At 42.1% G+C, this 22,883-nt stretch overlaps 1 protein-coding gene across 1 annotated transcript in view; it reads right to left on the bottom strand.

Annotated features, from left to right (window-relative positions):
• Positions 1 to 4,209: 4,209 nt before the first annotated feature.
• nrg3b (neuregulin 3b) overlaps positions 4,210 to 22,883 on the bottom strand; it is a 303,274-nt gene continuing 284,600 nt past the window's right edge. Inside the window, exons 7-9 of the mRNA XM_050060435.1 lie at positions 17,610 to 17,719; positions 10,329 to 10,511; positions 4,210 to 5,439 (exon numbers count right to left, since the gene is read on the bottom strand). Coding sequence (XP_049916392.1) covers positions 4,683 to 5,439; positions 10,329 to 10,511; positions 17,610 to 17,719 — 1,050 coding nt within the window. The 3' untranslated portion in view covers positions 4,210 to 4,682. The remainder of the gene's footprint in view (positions 5,440 to 10,328; positions 10,512 to 17,609; positions 17,720 to 22,883) is intronic.

Below are 22,883 nucleotides of genomic sequence, written 5' to 3'. Positions count from 1 at the left end.
ACAAGCTGAAATACCTTTTTCTTCACATATGGAGTGTTGCAGTGTGCTCCATCACCGAAAACTTTAACGATTATCCTACACTCAGTTGGCACCTTCATTGCTCTTTTTTTTTTTTTTGCTAAATTTGAGAATAAAAGAGAGGAGATAATTTCAGGGGAGTACTTTCTCCTTCCTTTTTGCACCGTCTTTAGCCTCATTAATTCAGTGGACCTCCAACTACACACACACACACACACACACACACACACACACACACACACACACACCTGAGAGCAGCTACCTATATCTGAAGCAAAAATAATGAGCTTTACTTAATTACTGTGGCTGTTTTTAGGGTCGGGGTATGGGGGATAGCTAAACAGGTGCTCGGCTAAATCCAATGCATGCTACAGGTGCCTGTTGCCATGGAAATACAGGGAAAACTGAGATTAAATTCACCCTAACCTTGGCATGTTTTGTGTTAGCTGTGATTTGAACATCTTTGGTATTTATATTGATTATTCAGAATACTTAAAAGGATACTCTTCTGAAGTTCATCCAGCTCAGTATCATAACAGTGTGGGTAGTATGTGTAAATGCAGTGTTATTGATACACATTAGGTTACTGACACGCATTTGATAAGACTTCTTTTCAGTGAGCCCCATCTGAAAAGCTTTTGGTTGTTAGATATGATTAAGACCAGAATTCTGTAGCTGTCAACTACAGTTGCTAAGCAGTGTCGCCCACTGACCGCGGAGAACAAGCTGACCAAGCGACGGCCATTGCTGGGACAGCAAAATAACAGGTAGGCCCACATTCCTTTACTTTTATCCTAGCAGCCAAACACTCACTCTCTAGTAATAAACACTCACTGGCCACTTTATTAGGTACACATGTAGACATGGTCAAGACGACCTACTGAAGTTCAAACCGAGCATCAGAATGGGGAGGAAAGGTGATTTACCAACAACCATGCCACTTTGAACGTGGCATGGTTGTTGCTGCCAGACGGGCTGGTCTAGGGTTATCTCTAGGGTTTACAGAGGATGGTCCCAAAAAGAGAACATATCCAGTGAGCAGCAGTTCTCTGGGTGAAAATGCCTTGTTGATGCCAGAGGTCAGAGGAGAATGGCCAGACTGGTTCAAGATGATAGAAAGGCAACAGTAACTCAAATAACCACTGGTTACAACCAAGGTCTGCAGAAGACCATCTCTGAACCAACAACACGTCAAACCTTGAAGCAGATGGGCTACAGCAGCAGAAGACCACACCAGGTGCCACTCCTGTCAGCTAACAACAGGAAACTGAGGCTACAGTTCACACAGGCTCACCAAAACTGGACAATAGAAGATTGGAAAAATGTTGCCTGGTCTGATGAGTCTGGATTTCTGCTGCGACATTCAGATGGTAGGGTCAGAATTTGGTGTAAACAACATGAAAGCATGGATCCATCCTGCCTTGTATCAACAGTTCAGGCTGGTGGTGGTGGTGTAATGGTGTGGGGAAGATTTTCTTGGCACACTTTGGGTCCCTTAGTACCAACTGAGCACGGTTTAAACACCACAGCCTACCTGAGTATTGTTGCTGACCGTGTCCATCCCTTTATGACCACTGTATACCCATCTTCTGATGGCTACTTCCAGCAGGATAACGCACCATGTCACAAAGCTCAAATCATCTCAAACTGGTTTCTTGAACATGACAATGAGTTCACTGTACTCCAATGGCCTCCACAGTCACCAGATCTCAATCCAATAGAGCACCTTTGGGATGTGGTGGAACAGAAGATTCACATCATGGATGTGCAGCTGACAAATCTGCAGCTACTGTGTGATGCTATCATGTCAATATGGACCAAAATCTCTGAGGGATGTTTCCAGCACCTTATTGAATCTATGCCACGAAGAATTAAGGCAGTTCTGAGGGCAAAAGGGGTCCAACCTGGTACTACCAAGGTGTACCTAATAAAGTGGCCAGTGAGTGTATGTGCAAGCAGCCAGGTCCTGGAGGCCCTAGACATGTTAGCCCTAAGTAATAGCATTGAGTGCTATTCTGTGTTCTGTGTTTGCCGTGTCAATAGTCCTTTTAAAGCATCATGAAGCGCAACGATTTTCAGTACAGCGCTGCTCACGTTCTTTCAGCACCCATGTTAAGCAATTAAGCCGTTCAAACCAGATGCAGTGCAGCACCAAGTTCCGTGGTTGGCTCGCGATCTGCAACGACCTGAAACGACCGTTTCTATGTCTGGTTTATTTTTTCCATGAGCTGAGAACAAATCTGGCAAGAAAACACACTGATGATCTATTGTGAACGATATAAAGGATATATTAGATATGATATAAATGATCTGATTATGATAAAAGATTAAATATGCGCCAGTGCTTCCACATATTGGACTGTAAATGAAGAGCAAGAGAGATGAGCAGACACAAAGCAGTCGGAGACAGAGCTCTACATGTGAACAGAACAGAACAGAGGAGCAGAAAGATGCTTCTGGTGTGAACAGCCAGGCGACTGCTGACAGGTGGCTGTGCAACAACTGACATATCAGGGCACCTGTGTCCAGTGGGAACATGGCATCACTCCAACCTCATCACATATAGACATTTGGTCATGGACTTTTCATGTCTAGATATGACGTGCAAGGTACTCTTGGTAACGGCGTGTCAAGTTCCGCCTGTTACATGCATTGTCTTTCTTCAAAATACACTTCTGTTTTCACAGGAAATTTACCCTTTACATACAGTCTCTTTCGAAACAACTGATGCATGTGGTTGGGTTTAGGTAAAAAGAACAGGGTTTGGCTTTATAATCTTACTGGACGCGAACGCCACTCTCCTGGGGTGAAAGTCAATGTTTGTTGGACCCATCCACCATCCCTCCCACCCGTCCTCCTCGAACTTTTGCCGCCTTAACTTTCATTCTTGTCCCGCCATGTTTCCCCCTGATGCTGCTGAGCACTCTTAAAATATAACAGCAACCAGCCAAGTATCATGCCAATGTCAAAGGACGGCTTCTTCCGTCCGTGTCTGACGCTGACCTGGTTGATTACTCACGTTGGGCTCACCTTTGTAGTGAGTCAAATAGAGAAAATAAACTATTCCCTCTCATCCAAGAAGCTTCTTCAGTTCTAACAGACTGGTGCAGAGTTGCAGCCTTTAAACTCTGTGTGGGTATGAACCCTTACAGTCGTGGAGGTCACATGTGAGCTCTGAGTTTACAACCATTCTCAGTCGTCATCTGACCACTTGACGTTCACGCCTGGACCCATCTAACTCTAACATCACACAAGATGGCCAGGTGGGTCAATGACTCACATGCAACCTCAACAACTCTGCAAGGGTTCACACCCACGCAGAGTTTAAAGCCTGAGACTCTGTAGACTCTGAGACTCTTAGAACTGAAGAAACCTCTTGGATGAGAGGTGAAATGTCTTCAAGACACTCTAGCAAGTCCAGTTGCCTACGATACAGCACTTATGATTACCATGACCTGGATGACTGAGAATCCTCACCAACATAAACTATCCCCTGGACCCCTGGTTGAGAACCACTGTGTAAATTAACTGTGGTAAACTTCCCTTCATCTTACCAGAGCCCAGATCTCGCTGCCCATTTCTCAGCTCAAAGACACATTTTGCAGATTTTGGTTGTCCCCAGGGCTGTTGCTTGAACTACAGATTGTACTTCCTGCTTTTTCATCTGCCTGCCACCATGAACACAGACGCAGAGAGACGTCCCATCTTTGTCTCTCAAACTCAGATTAAACTAATCAGTGCTGATCAAAACTGAACCAACACTCTGTTGCTGCGTCTCTCCGAACATGTTCAGAAACATATCTCAGCTTACCATTTAACTGTAATTCGAAATGTTTGATCCCAGTCAGCTGCCATGTTGTTTCCTGTGTAGAAACTGACAAGCTTGCATGATGTCACCCACCAGCGGGAGTGTTTATTGGTCCAGTGTGGTGCAATGCATTCTGGTAGTTGTAGGTTTTCTACCTCTGGAGCAACAACAAATTCCACAGCCCATTTTCTCTGGTTTCTCTGCTCATACAGCACCAATCTTAAAAGTATTTGCATCTTTCTACGTCACAGACAGCCCAGTTTTATGAAACCATCTTTCAGGCAGTTAGACAACTTCAAAGACAACAATTTACAAACACAAGCATTCTTCACATCAGGTAATAAAGATGGATTGAGATGAACAAAGCCCTTATTTAACACTGTTATCTTAGTCTTTATTTTGTCACAATTGTATGTCAAATATATATACGTCTATATGACATATATTATATGACATATATAATTTCATTTCTTTACAATAGAGAAACAACATAGAGATGACACACTATTTTGGTTTCTAAGTAGAAGCTCCTTTTAAATAGTGGCATTTTTTTCAATACACTGTTTAAGTCAAGCTCCCACTCAAGTCACGGTTTTGTTTTTCCTTATTGAGTCACATTTATTCACAATGTGTGTTTGTTTGTCTCTGTTTCTTTATAATTTGATGTCTTTTTGCTGTGTCAATATTTTTTTCGTCTGCAGTTCAATCTGTTCGTGTTCCTTTCAGAATGGACGGCCATCTGTTATTGGTCCGTGTGGCCACACAGATGGTCCCACCTGCTAACCATCCTGTGCCACCAGCAAAGGTATACAGTTCTTGGAAACAGTGTCTTTGAAGCTTTACAGAGTTAATCCAATCAGCTTGCGGAGGGCTTGGCGTAAGCGTTTCCAGTTCCTCTGCAGCTGGGTCCTTTGGTGGCCAAGGAGTGGTTTGCGCCTCCGTACACGAGGGACGTCTGACCTTGGCACTGTCCCTGGGCTTCTCTTTGGCCTGCTGCCTTCAAACCTCTGGTCCCACCACCTGTGTGCAGAACTCTGGCTGAATATTGGACGCTTTTCCCTTCCGACCCCTGCGCAGTCCCAGCCTCCAGAGTGTTTGTGCCACCGCGGTGGATCTCGCTGTGAGACCCGGACATTTTCATGGAGCTGGAAAGGCTTTTCTGTTTTAATTCCTGTGCGAGCTCCACTGTGATTTCAATAGAGCAGGTTGTTTGTGTGGAGCTGAGATTCTTCTCCGACCCCAGTGTAACGGTGGTGTTGGTGGCAGGAGGGCTAACACCGCTGGGCATGACACCAGGCGCCAGCATGACAGTCTCACGGGGAGGAGAGGGAGAATTGCTCATGGGCGCTGCTTTTTTTCCAGCTAGCGCCGGGTGCCACTTGAGGATCGCCCCTTGGTTCTGCTGGCTCGTGTCCACATTCCCTGCCTCGAGGTCACACGCTTGGAGCGAGGGGATGATGGGCACAGAGCGGGTGCGCAACGAAGGTGGAAAGTAGGTTGTTCCCTTATCCAGACGGGTGCATGGAACCTCAGTCCATCCCTTTCTGGCTGCGAAGTGAGAGAGTGAAGTCCTGCTGAGGAGGGCGCCGACCTTTCCACCGGTGGAATCACACCTTTAGGCAGAAGACAGAATAGAAATGGCAGAGTGAGAAACAGAAACCAAGTCATTTATACTGTGACCTTTTCATCCAGGAGTCTCATTTCCTAAGAGGAATAACAGAGAGTGAGTAAAATGGAATATGGAGATAAAGCTGCTGCTCTTTTGTGATTTTTACCATTTTATTCCCCCCATTGTTCCGCTCAAAAAACAACACGATCATTATTTAGGTATTGTTTTTTCATAATCTTGTATAATTATTTATAATCCTCAGGATGGGCAGTCTGTACTGTTGCTGCATGAATGTTAAACTGGAAAATCCGTCTCTCATGAATGCCTTATCGCAGATTTAAGGCTTTAGCAACACAGCTGCTTGATTCTTGACCCTGGCCTGTGTGTGTATGTGGCAAATATTCCACTCTTTGAACATGTGTGCTCTAATTTTGGTTACATAATCTCTATAGAGTTGGGTTGATTTCCAGTTTTGCTGTTGTGGTCCAGTGTACCAGCTTAAACTGGTTTGATTTTATGCAAACTAGCTGAACTGCCATTTGTCATTATGACACATTCTGGTAAATTGAAAAGTAGTCTACATCAGTAACCTGTGCTGATGGCATCACAATGCTAAATCCAACTTGTATTGCATTAGTAACATGAAATATGACATAATATTATGTTTAAAAATGGACTAACGGAGCCATTAGTGCTTTGACAGACTGTGCGCAATTTGCTGCAGAGCAGAGGAGGGTGTCGTCAACATGGAGGACATCAAATTTCAGAGAAGAGCGGAGCACATTATGGTTGTTTACTAGAAAGTTCATGTGTTTTTTGGGGGGACGATATGAGACATGGCAGTTAGTGTCTCAAAACTAAAAACTGTGCCAACATGGCAACATTTTGCTTCTATTTATACCTGACACTTACTTTTAAAGTGCTGCAATGGACCAGGAACGGCTGATTCATGAGGGTAAAATAAGCAATTATCTATACGATACCTTCTTATTTCACTACAAAAAACAAAATAAGGTAGCAGCTGGCTGGATGTGGATGAACAGGAAGCTGAAAGTTTCTGGAAAATGACCATTGCTTATAACAATCTGCTTGCTGTTGGCTGTATTTTATGTCATTTCCAGTAAATATCACAATATAAAACGTGTGTTTTCTGTTTAAAAGATAATGTTACAAACTTACAAAGATATCAAATAGGCTTCTCACCCATCTGAGTCTTCCGAAAAAGCAACCCCCAAATCATTTGCCCTGGCTACTTTTAAAGAATCTAGGTAGACGGTACAATCTAGACACAAAAGTGCATTATAAATAACAGAGATGCCTCATTTGATCAGTGGGTTTGACAAAAATATAGATTCAATTGGCGAACTGATAGGTATATTAGGGAAGGATGCAGTGATTTGCTTGACAAAGTTACATACCTGTAAATATCTGAAAAAATGAGGTGGTATGTCAAACTTAGTGTGTAACTGCTGAAATGATGAGAATATACCATTGATAAAAAGATCATTGAAAGAATGAATCCCTTTTTCGTGCCATCAGTGAGAGATGGAGTGAAAGAGCGATTTCCGACCAAGAGAGCCAGAATGCCACCCCAAATTTTCCCTAACCACAGACCAAATTTAAGTGAGTGTGAAACTATTGGATTGTTTGTAGAACACAAGTGTGACGAAGATAAAAACGAATACAGGAGGGCTAATAAAGAAGTTGGGGAGCCTCACCCATCTTTTTAAGTGGTTATGTCTCCAATCCCATCTAGTGCGCACAGCTGCTAGCTACGTGGTTTGTTCACATAAAATAACGGAAGTACATATTTAATAAATTCAGTATAGACAAAGAACTCGTATGTTGCATGATGCTATGCACTAATCAGACGCTTGTTGGCTGTTAGGACAGAGTGTCATTATGTTCCATCTGGGTGCAGCTGCTGAGTCAAGTGTGACTAGATCTAGTGGTAAAATTCGGTGTATTGGTCCGGTCTGGTGTTTGGCTTAAGATCAAACCTGTCTTAAATCTTTACACCAGCCCGACCCTCATTATCTCACAGAACACAGCTAGTCTTACAAGCTTATAATGTGACATTTGGGGTGAATGTAGGTGTGTTTCCTGGGTGGGAGTCAGCATACATATATATATATACATATATATATATGTATATGTTCACACAGTGATGCATCCTGTCCGCAAGTACAAGTGGAGTTTCATGAAACGGTGACAACAAGCTCAAAAGGCTTTGTGTTCAGGATGGAAATAATACAGCAGAGCGGCAAAACTTATCCAGAGTCAAGTGGGTGAGTTTGTATTTGAGTCGAATGTGCACAAGAGTTAATATTGTTACTGAGGACTCAATTCACATTTAGAATCACCCCAGCAAAGCCTTAGGAGACAGCCAGTGTTATTGTCAGCCTTCAGAGACTGTTTGTAGCATAACCAAGTTTAAATAATTGAATTACTTTCCCACTCCTCCCTCGGTATTAGAAGGGCGAATGCAAGCTGGAGGTAAATCCGGCAGATCAAAACATATCTAAAAATAACTCCCATAGCAAATTTGCCTTCAACTCGGTCCTTATCTGCGATGGGTAAATATATGTTTTGACACCGGATAATGAAACTGACAATACTCTGCGGGGATTTGTTGTCACAAAATACGAAAACATGGAAGAGAATTCTCGTTGTTTGCTGTTCTTGCCTCGCTCTTTTCTTCTTCTTTTTTTTTTACACTTTCTACCGCACTCTGTGCCTCCATCTTTCCTCCGCTGCACTCTCATCATCTCTGCACAATCTTCCTTCTTTTCCTCACCCCCCCCCCCCCCCCCCCTTCTCTCACTCTACTTTCCACCTCCCATTTCTCATTTCCAGAGATGAGAGGGTGTATCCATGGCAACAAGGGAGAGGTGGGGGCTCTAGGAGGAGGAGGAGGAGGAGGAGGAAGGGGCTGTGAGCTTGGTAGCTTGTTGTATGGCTGGTAAGTCGAGAAATACGTCATTTCGCCCTCCTGAAGGCCGGTGAGATACACTCGGCTGATGGATCTGCGCGGGAATTATCAATGGCTAATGAGATCTAAATTGTTTAACTGTACAAACGCAGCCTTATCCCCAAGAAGACGAGAGGCCCTCTTATTCCAGCTCCTCTCCAGAACACTTGAAAAAGCTGCGTAAGGTTTAATTGCCTATAGGTTACAGATTTTGCCTTTGTGATTAAAAAAAAAAATCTCATTAGTTTCTTTATTAGTTTGTTTATTTATTCTGTGTGTGCACGAGTGTGTGTGTGTGTGTGTGTGTGTGTGTGTGTGTTACGAGGGAAAGTGTTATGCTGTGTGTGTGTGTGTGTGTGTGTGTGTTACGAGGGAAAGTGTTATGCTCCTGCAGGATCTCCCCGCACAACCATTTGAAAGAACTGCTGAGCTCCATGGAGCTTTGTTTAAAAATGTAAATTATGGAAATAGGTCACATAAAGAGTTTGGCAGCTTGCAGTGTATCTTGCAAGTCATTGTAGCGCTCAATCGGGTTGGCATGCTAATAGAAACATTGCTAGGCACTTTTAAGTGAGCAGAATGCACAAGGGACACTACTGCTTTAATGACAGACATTTCTGATAACAGTGCCATCCCTCAAGTTGCACACAATGACAGCAAATTAGGCTGTTTCTGAGTCATATGCTAAATAGGACTGCCTTGCTCGGGCTTAAAGATCTCTGCTGCATCTGGATATTAAAGCTAAAATAATTCAATGTTTTTAGTGTTTCTTGTTTAAGAGGAAACGCCAGCGCAACTGCTTGACACTGTGCATTATTCCTCTTAGTAAAACAAGCATCTGAGTGAACAGTGAAAGCTAAATATTTCCTTCAATCTTACTCATAATCTCAAGATCTTTGAGGCAAAGAGAAAACTGATGCACATGGATCATCTCCACACTCCTTGAGGAAACGGGGCGAACATTCGTCTTTGATAACAAATGAGTCGGAGAGGATTTCACATCGAGCTTTCTTTTTTCTTTTTTTTTTGAACCCACGCCAGAAAGGATCATCAGACTGTACTTCTAATATGTGTAAGTTATTTTAAGCCCCTAGATAGCCAACTGGCGAGAGGTGGCTCTGCCAAAAAGTCCTCCCTGCTGTTAAAGCTCCCTGAAACAGCGCCAGTAGCTGTGCTTCACTTATGATAGCCATGAAAATAGGGCAACTCGCTGTCCTCACTCGACATCAGGAAGAGCATGAGGAGAATTCAAGATGTGTCAATGCCTGAAATTAATCCTTGGCAATTTGTAGTCTTGTTCTAGAAGGCTGCAATCACGCAGTATGGCTCCATATTTAACTCGCACATGACAGGAAATGTAATCATTTATTTGATATGTGAACCATGATCCACATAATGCTCGAGTGTGAGCCAAAAATCAGCCCATTCTGGACATCTTCATGTGAACTCGTGCATCATCTGGTAATTAGCTTTGGCGCCGTCGTTGTATTTTTAACCCTGACAAAAAACCCCGCAGATAAAACACATTTTCATTCACAGCAACAACCCCAATGGCAAGTGCAGGGAGGATTACACACAGACTCATTTCTTGGACTTCCCCAGCACCACGATACTGTTGAGCGGCTGGGATCAAGTGTGTTCTCCAAATTAATTGTGACAGTCCCAGTTGAAGGAGGGCACAGCAGATCTCATTTATTTCCCTGGATCAGATTTCATAAGCTAGTTTGCGGATTTGAACTGCGAGCATTTCAGTTGCAAACTCATTTCCCCCAAAATTATCCCTCTGCCACTCCAACTTAACCCCGGTTAGCCCGCGGGTCTGTGTCACTGCACCGGCTATTTGACACCAGCGTAGAGTGGGGCAAAGAGAATTTCCTCTTTGTGGATCAAACAAACAAGACAAAACCAACAAAAAGTTTCACCTTCTTATGGACTCCATGTCTGTTGACTCATCCTCCTGCAAGTGTTTGTAGACGTGGCCGGGCACTCTGGATCCATCGATGAGATTTGTGGATATTTTGTGTTTCCCTCTGGAAATGGGCGGGGTCCTGAAGTAATTGGTCTCCCTCCGCTGTCGGGCAGGACTAAGTGAAAGGGAGCTGCTCCTGTAACCAGAAGGGAAACCAGTAAAAGGGGATGAATACCACATGAATTGTACACACTACTTTACAAAAGCTGCATGAATCCAAACAGCTCTCACTAATTCATTTATTGTATCAAATGTATCTCCTCTCCTGTGTACTGATGTATAATGGACTGGATTGGATTGACCTTTCTGTTTGATCCTCCAGTGGAAAAAAAGCATCATGTTCCATATTTAATTGACTCAGTGCATTGATGACCTTGGTATTGAAGTCTCTGCATCAGACTGGGGTTGTGAAAAGAATAGCAATTTACCAGTAAGCAATGCAAATTACATACATGTTAAATAATTCGTCATGGTTCATTCAAACAGAGAGAAGAATTTGTGGTGGAACAAGACTCAAGGAAACGCTGGCAGCTCTGTGAGGCTGTACACAGCAACCCAGTACACAGAATAAATGTTGGCATCGCAAATAATAGATATGTAATATTTGTATGTTATTACGTAGCGGCCACATTTAAAATGTTCATTTTGATGTTGTGACAGTGCTGTGTGGTTATGTTAAGCACAAAAATCTTCGCTTTGATTTAGACCTAGAGTTGTCTTGCTTTGGTCCAAATCAGGGACTCATTGTGTTACAAAGTTGTATAATTGCCTAGAGTTGGTTCGTGTTCTCACGGCAGCATTTACAAGCGGACCAGATCAAATGTCTTGCATGAGAAAGCTGCTCTTGATTGGACAGAATTTCCATGTGGGAAAAATCCAGGAAGTAAACAAAACGTTGAAGAAGAGTACACTTGCAAGATAAATGCGACACTTTCTAATGTCACAATGGAGGGACAACTACGCAGGTTGATTTTAGCGCTGCTCATCGTGGACTATATTGCTGTCATTGTTCATTTTAGTCAAACCATACAGTTTGAAAACGAGGCGCGGCTCCAACTAGAAAACAATGTTTTGATGCATTGGATGTGCTGAATGTGCATATTAAGGCAGTACAGGAGGAGGTGCACATTAATAATCCTCCAGGACTGTAACATGCTCATGATTAACCCAAACAATGTGTCATGTGACTGCAGCTGGTTCGGATCGAGGTCAGAACACGTTCTCACCACAAACGAACAGCACCGAACAGACAACACCGTTCGTAACCGGACCAAGACCACCTCTTCAAGAAGGTCTTGGTCCGGTTGCTTTGGTGCACACCTGAGTGTGATTGCTGTGTTCACACCTGCCCAAACAAACCGCACTCAGGGGGCAAACAAACTTTAGTTCGACTGAACCGAACCAAACAGGGCAGGTGTGACAACACTCCAAATTACCCAATTTAGCAAACCAGTTGCTAGAATAAATGTTGGCTAGTACATACCTGTAAATCACTGGTATGCAACATTTATACATTATTATATTGCAGATCCATCGAAACATTTAGGAACTGTTGTGGTTAATGTGTGGTTATATCACGTACAAAAAACATTGGTTATGGATAGTAAAAGATCATGTTTTGGCTTAAAATACCCGATTTGGTGGCATAATCACAGTTGCTAATGCTGCTGATCTCCCGCTAAAAATAACCTTCTTTGTTGATTGCTGGTCTCAAACAGTGGTCTGCAGCTTGGCAGCCTTCTTGTGTATGTGTCATGCATTCCACAACCCCCTCCACGTCATGCACATGTACGTTGATATAATACATATGAAACGTACAAATGTAATATATCTGTTGTTTGCAGAGACGTACAATGCCAACATTTGATCCTGGCGACTGGGCTGGGTTTCATCAATATAAACATGGCTAGACATTGGCATAATTGGCATAAAGAACAGCAGAGGATGGTCACACACATGGTCATAAACCACAGTATTGGGGAAATTTAAATTTTGACTTAATGAGAGTGCCAGATTTAAAGTCATTTAAGTAAGTTGAACGTATCCTCTGTGGAACTTGAATATCTTTTTGAGGGAATCCATCTAACACTTCACTCTAATCGAATGTAAACCTCACAGTGGCTCTGAAGGAAAAGTAAGAGAATCACCAAAATCAGTATGATTCATCCCCTGGGTACCATGAATGACCTTCAACAACCAGCAGTTCCATCCACAGAGCTTCAGCAGCTAAAAATACAAGTAAATCTGAAACAAAACACTGCATTACTGTTTTCGTGAGCTTCCTATTTGCTGAAGCTAAAGGGCATCTACTTGTGACTACATGTTGGTAAATATACAAGGACATATTTCTCACACCCTCATGAAAATGTCCAGGATATATCATTATCTTGCTGCCGTTGAGGATAGGAGCAGCAGGCTTTAGAAAGTGTGCTTCCTGCCAAGGCACACTGTTTTTAAATTGTTCTGTGGGCAGCAGGTGGTCGACTTCAAAGCAGATCCCTGCACGTCTGTGGCAATAAAGCCGTGACATCAAATGTGAATCAAAGTTATACCGCACTATATTGCAATTTGATGTGTAAGTATACGCAAGAACTCTCTCTCACAGCACATGTGGGACTGTCAGACAGATTTTCACTTTATTTGAATACATTTTAACACCGTGGCTGCTTTGTTGATCACCTGTTAGTGGGTTTTTTGTGTGCGCAATAGGTCAGTTGATTGTGTCAGTTTTACTGAGCCACAAAAACAACTTATGACATTATTAATGCTGAGTGAAAAACGTGTTTGTGTTGAAGCACTAAATCCAAATCAGCGACAAACATTCCCCCAGCTTAATTTGGCTCTTGAATAATTTGGCATTGCAGCAGCCACACATTACAGAAAGAGTCTATGTATGAAGTGGTGGACTGTGTTTAAATAGTAATAAAGATGTCAAAACTTTAAGATTTTCTAGCTTGTCCTTAAACTGAACTCCCTCATTCCTTTTAATTCATGCAGTAAACTAAATAGTCCAGTAGACGTCTGGTTATTAATTGATAGCTGACTGGAACACTGTGAAAAAATATTCAGCTCTAATAATTTCCAAATGTCCATGGCTGTGGAACAATGAGCATGGCTAATGTTGGCTCTGGTCTTCGCCAGCATTAGCGTTTGCATCGACTGATGTTCTACAAAGTTGATATGAATAAAGCTGAATTATGTCAGTTTTGTTGCTATTAGCATGCTGATTTTTAATTAGGATTAACTGAAAGCTAGGGAAAAAAAATCAAATATGTTTTTGTGTACAAATCACCAGGCAGTTGTAATTATTAAATGTTAAATGTTAAGGGTCTAAAACTGACAAAGCAGCTGCTTATCTCTGCAATATACCAAAAAATGTGCAGCCTCCTGATGTTAAATCGGAAAGCATGGTTGTGAGTAATCCAGCACATATTTTAATAAGTTCCTCTCAATTTGGACGTTGTAGAGAGAGTCAGAGAAGCAGGATACCCTGACACAGCACTCAGCACTGAGAAGCTCATGCCCACTGACTCGACTTACGCATATTGATTAGCCAACAATTTCCTCATAATCAAATCATGACAATGGAAATCTGGGTGATTGATCAAATTCCACAATAGCACAAATGAAAACAGTGATTGACTGCTGGCAGTGTGATGATTATACATTGACTGCGACAGTGTTCCTTCCATCACATTTTGCTGGCAAAGCGACTCGGAAATATGCCTGAGAACAGGCGGAACAGAGCGAGCTGTGCTGGTCAGTTTATTCAGAACTTGTCAAAATTGGCAATGATTGGTTCAAAAACATTTGTTCTTTCTTCTCTACTGACGAGTGTACAACACACATCATGCTACATAAAGAGAAAGTATGAATTCATAAACATTAGCCACATGGTTCAAGAGATGTTTGTCTTTAGTCTCGACTGAAATATCTCAACAACCAATGGATCCTTTTTTTTTTTTTTTAAGAAAAATTCATTCTAATGAAGCTCAGCGAAAGTTCAATCAGGAAGACCTTTATGCTATATGCATTTACAATTCTCTCTCTACCCCACTTCCACCAATCAGCTGACTATGGGTGTTCCCTCACCTGGTTAGCCAATCTCACTTTAGCTAATCACAATCTCCTTCAGCCGCTCATGCTGCTGATACCAAACTATAAATTGATCTCCTCTCTGCTCATCAAAAGCCAGCTCCTCTTCACATCCAGATCCTAAGCTCCCTCTTCATCTCATCTCATCACCACCATCACCACCACCAGTGTCTAGACTCCACAGAGGGAATCCCTAATCTACTACATCTACCACCCTCCTGGAGTATATGACAACACAATGGGGTCTAATCACCAAAGACTCTTCTGATTAGATTGATTTTAATGATCCTCTGACTTTTCCTCGAGTGCCACCATGAGGTCAAACATCTCATTTGACTTTTATGACCAAATACCTACAAAACTACTCTTCTCATCAGCCTTATGGCTCATTTATGTTCAACGTTAGATACATATACAGGCATGGATGGAGCACATATTTCATCCATGTTTGAGCACATTTTCTGAAAGCTTTAGTATATAGACAGGAAGCAGTACCACCAGAGATCATGAGGTAGCAGCATAGCGTAGTTCAAGCGAGATATAACTGTCGGACATGAGGAAGACTTTTGAAAAATGGTGGGACAAAACGAATTAAGTAACAAAGGGATAAGAATTCTGCGTTCACATGATGAGACGTATTTAATGGCCTCACTGCCACCATTAAAAGGTACATTATTACAACCTCCTCCAACGTTTCCATGTCTGTCGTTGCCAGGAACTTTTGACTCTGCCCTCTAGTGCCATTTATTGGATGTATCTATGCCAACATAAAGGGCGCATGGAAGTATGAGGGCAGTGACATAAATGAATGCATCTGTTTTCGTACGTTAAGGGAGTATAAATAAGCCCTTACATCGGGGGTGTCAAACTCATTTTAGTTTATGGGCCACATACAGCCCAAATTTGATCTCAGATGGGCCGAACCAATAAAACCATTGCACAGTACCCTATAAGTACATTCGGTAGACGTTCATCCTTTTACGAAACAGATAAACAGTCTGAAATGTTAACAAAAATGAGTATGATTACAACAGTATGTCTCAGTTTTTCATGCTAAGAAAACTATGATGATGGATGGCATGACAGCTCCCCTGGCTGCAGAATAAGTCGTAAACCCAGCCCCCTGCATGTTAGTGGATGGGACATGGGTCAAACTTTTTCCTAAAGATGGTTACTGGCTCATCAGATAGTTCTTATCACGCTGATGTATGATCGAGAGTTAATTTTTCTGCTATAAAAAGGAGGTATGATGTCATGATTGACAGCTGTGTGTGTCTGTCACTGCACTCATAATTGAGTCACTTAAGCCGATGGTGTTGAGTCGAGCAGGTGTATGGTGACTCCACTTCTCCATTGCTACTGCACAGACAAGTTTCAAATGATGCCACCAATACAAGCTGACAGTGGCTATATCCAGGATATTTTGGCTTCATTTTTGTACAGTGGGAGGAAGTGGAGACGCTTCGTCCATCTTTATATACAGTCTGTGGTACAGCCTAACAGACTGTTATTTTTTCTGGTTGAAGAGCTGGCTGTATGTTTTTTTTTTATCTTTATATTATGTCTATATTTACAATGATTTATGTGCTGTCTACATTTCAGTTTTCACAGCTGAACAGAATACTGTGCATTCAAGCATGTGAATCAATCTGCCCATGCTCATATCCACTGATAAGGCCTATGATACACAGGTAACCTTTTGCAGCAATATTGATGGGCCATATTGACATGCGTTTATGGGGTATTTCTCCTGATAGCTCGAAATGTGGTCCACTTTCTCAGGTCAATAGCTGAAAGCATCTCGACATCATCCATCACAGTCTAGTTCTCCCCCACCTCCCTCCCTCTGTGATCGAGCCCAACAGATGATTGACTGTCAGCTGCCCTCTGTGAAGCACCTGAATGACACTGTGGAGAATAAAAAGCCAGGACGAGTTGGCATCATCCCCGCAGCCACACATGACAACTGGTCCATTAAAACAGAGAACAACTGCTGCCTCAGTGGGGTTTTTTCGCTAAAGTTGTCATCATAGTCAACCAGACATCTAAAAACTCCCTCCACCTGTATACACACAATCCCCCATTATCTCTGCAAACATAGCTGCCTCTAATTACTGTACATCCTGTACTGTATGTCCTCGCTACGTGACGCTGAAAGTTTGTGTAATGCACACAGCAATGTAAAACGTGTGAAGCCTTATGCACAGCCTGTTCTCTCATCCAGAGGGTGCTTTGAATGCTTCTCAGCACCATCAGATCAAGTGAAAGGTAGACATTTACAAGCAATCAAACATTTTTAGTGATTTGCCAACAATGAGCGTAATAGCTGCTAAGGGAAATACAGTTTTGTCAAATGACTTCTTGCACATCGCGTGGCTGAATGTCATTACTTGTCAAAGTGTGCCTGCGCCCATATCATCAAAGCAAATGAAGCTTTTCTGTAAACAGATAGGGCCATTGTGGCACGCTCCGTACCCACATCCCTGTGTTCTTCTGAGGATTTGAAATGGCAGTATTTGATACTAACTGCTGTGATCACAAAGCACAACCGCTTCTGAGATCCCTCGTAGCAAAATGTTAATTTTGTTGAATCTTCTGTCATTTGAAGGATGGCATGAAAGGAATTTGGCTGAATCAATGTTTAACTCCGCACATTAAAATTCGCTTCCCCTCAGACGACACCTCCTCTTCCCTATATGCTCTACCCTATCAGTGTGCAAGGAGTCAATTCAGAATCTGGCTGAGCACACAGTTAATCACTTTGCACAATTTACTGGACATGCCATGTAAATAAAGACATCTAATTTCCCAACTATTTTGAGAGACTCTAATTTTCATTTAATTAAACTAGCTAAACCAATAATCCTCCTTTAAAACGTCTGATTCTGATTAAGGATATGCACACAGGCAAAGCTCATGGTGTTGGCAATGTATTCAAGATATATATATTAACACAGTGGCTCCCACTTATAATCACCATAAATCTTTCGAGCAATTTTAGAAATTATCTGTTCCATTATTTGGAGGTCTATATTTCCCACCATATTGCAGGACGATTACATTTCTCACTTGGCTGCCTCTCATATCTGGATGTAGTGAAAGATATGAAACAGGAAATAAGAGGATGTCACATTGTCACCTGAAGCGTTTCCCTTTAGACAGTGCTCTGCTGAGAATAGGTGGGGCTATTGCTGATGTGCCAGGTGCCACGCTGCTGCCCTTAACAGACGATCCGTGAGAACTGCAGCTCTGCAAAAAGAAAGAGAGAAGAACAGTGCATAAAGTAAGCGGTAAAACATTATAATTGTGGCTTCGGGATGTATCTTCATCATTATCCTCATGCTATGAAAAAGACCCAGAAATGTAGTTTCTTTATTATAGCTTAGCTTTGTTATAATTATCCTTTAAAAAAAATTAAGCTGCAAGCTTTGATGAACGGGCCCTTGCACATGTCGGTTGAAGCAGCCCTCCATTTTCAGTTTCCTGTGTGGAGTGCATTATGCTGGAAATGACATATTGCATATTGTCTACCACTTCCTGTGTGCACTATATGGTGCTAGAGGAAACACACTAATTATACATCCTGCTGCTGTATATTATGTGAAGACTGCACCATGTAATCATGTACTGTAATGTGATTTAATGTAAATTAGATGATCTTTGTCACGCAAGGCTGTCTTCTTGTGTAAGTAGGTGGCACAATGACTATGAGTCAATATGAGCATGTAGATGTCCTCAGGCCTGGACTCCTATGCAGCATATGAAATCTGGTGTAGATTGGATCATGTAGAGTCAAGTTATGTCATGTAGAAACGTCACAATAAAGCATCATCAAGGTCTTAAGGCTTTTCCAAACAAAGCTGGGGTGGATCTGGTCAACTTGCTCAGAGAAATACATCAAAGTATAAATCATGTCCTTTCCTGTTGCCAGTTAGTGGCAGCGTAACAAAATATTGGCACGTAGATGTTGTCAGACCAGGAGTCTTATCTACAATCAGGCTTCCACCTCACCATCTGCTCTCCCAATTTCCCATCTCCAAAATGTCAGTAAGCATGGCTCAAAGTTTCTCCCATCAAGTCTGTTTTTAGACATTACAACTTTTCCGTGGGAAGTAGTGTGCGCCTCTTTCAGGCCTCGTTTTGTGCGTATGCAATGTTTATAAATACGACCCCAGGACTCTTATTAAACGTGAAGTTTGGGGCAGATTCGACCATGTACGGTGGAGTTGCAAACTACTTCCTGTTTTGTGGCAAAACATGGAAAAGGCCACACTGTTCAACGAAAGCTCTTAAGAACTTGTCATCTCAAGTTCATTTAAAGGTCTTTCGATGCAACAGATCAAATTTGAAGTCCATTACGTTAAATCTCCAGAAGGATTTTAAGTATTACCTCTGAAAATGGAGTCATACTTGGAAAAAATTGCACTAAAATTGCACAGTTAATTCAAAATGGCTGACTTCCTGTTTGGTTAAGGGCAGGGGTCAGCAACCTTTACTATCAAAAGAGCCATTTTTGGCCAAAAAGGCTCTGAAATAATCTGATTGGAGCCACAAAACATATTTGAGCCTTATAATGAAGGTAACAGTAAGTCTAAATTCGCCCATTAACATTACTAATAGGTCTAAATGAGCATTTATTAATATGTTTTATCACAAGGTGACTACCCTGTAGTGTGCTATTTATGATTTTTGGTAACTTGGCAGGGTTGGCGGTAAAAGCAAACGAGTATGTCCAAGACTTTTCTTCGATCTGGAATCTGCTAGCTTAGCTTTAAGATCCAAGATAAGCCACTGCTATTAAGGTTCAGCAAAATTTAAAGAAAAAGGTCATAGGCTGAATGATGCAAATTTAGTTAACATTTTTTTATTCTGTGTACAGGCCACACATTTTTACAATTATCACTCAAGGCCTACTACAATGAAAAATGAAAATAAAAACAGTAGCCATTTTTAATTTTTTATATAATTTAATAATTTTCACTCTCATTTTAATTTATTATAATTAATCTTAATTTATATAATTGTATAGTCATAATTAATATATAATTATTATATAATATTTTTATCTAATGTTTTATAATTTTAATACAATGTGGCTCCGGAGCCACAGGTTGCCTACCACTGGTTTTAGGGTATGGCTCCAAAAGCTTTAAAATGTCTTTGGATGTTATATGTGCCTCCAAATTTTCGTACATCGAGGTGTTACATCCTGCCAGGCAACTCTGTTAAAGTTTTACAGGGGGTGCTGCTGAGCAACTTATCTTAGCATGAGACTTGTAAAATATCAAATATCTCACCAGTTCTGATGTGTCTGCAAAGTTTCTTGAGTTTTTTGGGCACCTTTATCCCTCAAAAATTTGATTTCGTTGCCCAAAATCATAAGAATTGCTTGCATTACAATAGAGTTCTTGCAGTGTTTGAGGCTCGGGCCCTGACAAGATGGTCAGGTGTAAGTGATTATGTGAGTCAACACAGGAAATAAGCTCAGCGTGTAATACACAATGCTGGGGATACTGTATGTGGCTTAGCAGCAAGTCTCCACTCAGGTTTAAGTCCCCAGTCAGGTTGAGGATGTACTCTCACTGATGTACCCCCCCCTCCTTAGTCAAGCAGAGTGTCTTTAATTACACTTTACATTTTAAACTGCAGATTAGGAGGGGACGCTTTGTGAATAAACTCCACCATGGCCCTCACAGCACTCCCACTGCACTAAAGAATTAATCCCACACAAGATTACATTAATGGTTTCCTAAAGAATTTCCCCCCTCAATTCTTTCCCTTTATTCTTATCAAAAATAACACCATTATCTTACAACAGGCCCCAGACAGAGCTCCGGCACAGCGGCCATGAATGCCCCAAGAACCCCCCATGAGACACTAAGTCATGAGATAATTCTGTTATTCCAGTTACAGTACTTCCTGTGCTGCCCTTTCTCTCTGTCTGATTGTATATAATTAAAGCAATTGCATGTGACTTCGAGCCGGGTTCAGGGTTCTCATCCCCGATAAGCCCTTTTTCCTCCCTTACACCCCTGACTCCCAGAGGGACCTGTTACTGGTGTTCACTAGTTGTGTGAGAAAATAGGATCATTTTGGCCACCCTCTCATGTACCCTGCAGGTGGAGAACGCCTCACTTTCTGGAACAATTACCGTGGCAAACTTTCCCGGAGGATGATATCTATGTCAGGGGATAAAATAAATAGCTTGTGGCAGACAATGGCAGACCTGCATGGCGTAACCCATTTCACTTGTTCTCTCCTATCTCACTTTTGCCTTGTTTTATGCCACTTGTGAAAGCCTTGGATAAACACAACACAATGTGGATTTATTTCAAGGGGAGACAGAGGGAAAATACAGGAGGCTGAGAGAAACACAGAAGAATCTATCAATATGTTGACAATCAGCTATGTAACAAGGGGAAAAGCAAACCTATGCATTCAGAGCAGCATTAATCCTCCTCGGATTACCGTCAAATCACAGGTCCTGAACTGTGCATAATGGGATATTTGACCATTCTTCATGAAGGACATTCCTCGGGCCAGCAGCAACACACACCACCACCAGGTGTAGCTTATGGCTCAAACAAGCAATGTGTCGAAATTTTTGCTTCCATTGAGTTAAAATAAGTGTGCTCTACAAGACTTAACAAGGAAATTGACCTATCCTAAGTCTTGGTCCTCTAAGTTACTATTGCTTGGACGGGCAAGCTTGACAAAATTTAACATGGCGATGCTGGTTCTGCTTAGCGGGGTCCTGCAGTGTCTGTTAGAAAGTTGATGGACGTCAAGGAATATAGCTTCAGGAAGCTGACAGCAAGGACTACAGCAGGGATACTCAACTTGCTTTGCCTGGAGGCCACTTTTACAAAATGACTGGAGACCTGTACACAAGGGCGTTTCTAGGGCTTAAGGGGTGCGGGGGATCCTCCCCTGGCACAAGGTCTATTTTGATGCTTTTTTTAATGCACTCTGGCACCTTATATATGTTAAAACAGATGGGGGGGGGCACCCAACACTCTATCAGGGGCCACAAGCTGAGTATAACTGGACTACACTATGTGTTGACAGGATATATTTACGATGTTAACTGTTATAAATAAGGCAAAAAAACGCAAATTGAAGCTTCTGGTCTCGGCATGATATGTGGCCGTTTGCCGTTATAGTTTAACAGCACTCGGCGGCATCAGGGGGAAACGCAGCAGGACAAGAACGAAAGTTAAGCTAGCGAAAGTCCGAGTGGGGCTGGCGGGAGTGGTGGTGGATGGGTCCAACCAACACAGACTTTTGTACGGGAGAACGGGGTTTGGGTCCTGTAAGATTATAAAGCCAAACCTTGTTCTTTTTTCCTAAACCCAACCACATGATTTTGTTGTTGAAGGGAAAAAAAGTACATTTGCAGTGTTGTACCAACGTAGTGCATTTATTTTGAAAGAGACTGTATGTAAATTGTAAATGTCCTGTTATAATGGAAGTGTATTTTGAAAGAAGACAATACACGTAACAGGCAGAAGTTAACACAGTGTCCCAGAACATCGACAACCAACGCACCCTTGCACATCGTATCTGGACGTGAAAAGTCCATGACCATGTGTCGATATGTGATGAGGTCAGAGTGAGAATGTGTTGGTTAGCAGCCAACACATCTGTCCTTTTCTAAATCCCGTCAATGTTGCTACAGCAAGAAAGAGGAAGCAAAGCTGGCTAACTCTGGTGATCTGGCATTGGGCGAACCCCTCTTCTCTACATGTAGCTATTGGTTAGCTAACTAGCCAGCATTCTGCTAACATAAGCTAACATGACTATATACTACGTAATGTGTCCGTAAAGATTGTGACAGTCCTCCGTCCACATCTTTAAAACATCCTTAAAATCTGGTTTTCTTCACAACATTTGTGACTAGCACATAGCATATCTTAGTATAACAGGAGAGGGGAACGTTGAGGTTCTGCCATGATACAGGTTAGCTCACCTGTTATTGAAGCACAGAGCAAAAAGGGGCGGGACTTAGGAAGGGCTAATTAGGCTAACGTTGGTCTTAGTTTGGTGAAAGAGAGAAACTGGGATTGGTGTTGCACAACAGGCGTAAGAACAGGCCAAAACTCCAGTGAGTGTGTGACACGTTATGGCTCCGCTGGCTTGTGTTGTCACCATAACAACTAACAACGATAGCCATTTTCTTTTGTGCCAGATAAATGACCACAAAAAATAGCTCAACATCCTTTCTATTCTTATTTCTATGGTGTCAGCTATCTGAGCCACAACATGACTACCACTGATAGCAAACACAAGTTTGGCTCTACCTGACCAAAATGTTAATCAGCTGTTTTAGAACTGCGTGCTGACATTCACATTAGCAGTGAGTTTGTAGCTGTTGACAGCGTTATTAATTTTCAAGCTGCACTGGCCTGTCCTT

This window comes from Epinephelus moara, chromosome 13, assembly GCF_006386435.1.
Source record: "Epinephelus moara isolate mb chromosome 13, YSFRI_EMoa_1.0, whole genome shotgun sequence".
In the NCBI taxonomy this organism is placed as follows: domain Eukaryota; kingdom Metazoa; phylum Chordata; class Actinopteri; order Perciformes; family Serranidae; genus Epinephelus; species Epinephelus moara.
The sequence above is the reverse complement of the archived record's forward strand: the minus strand, read 5'-3'. Positions and strand labels throughout refer to the sequence as shown.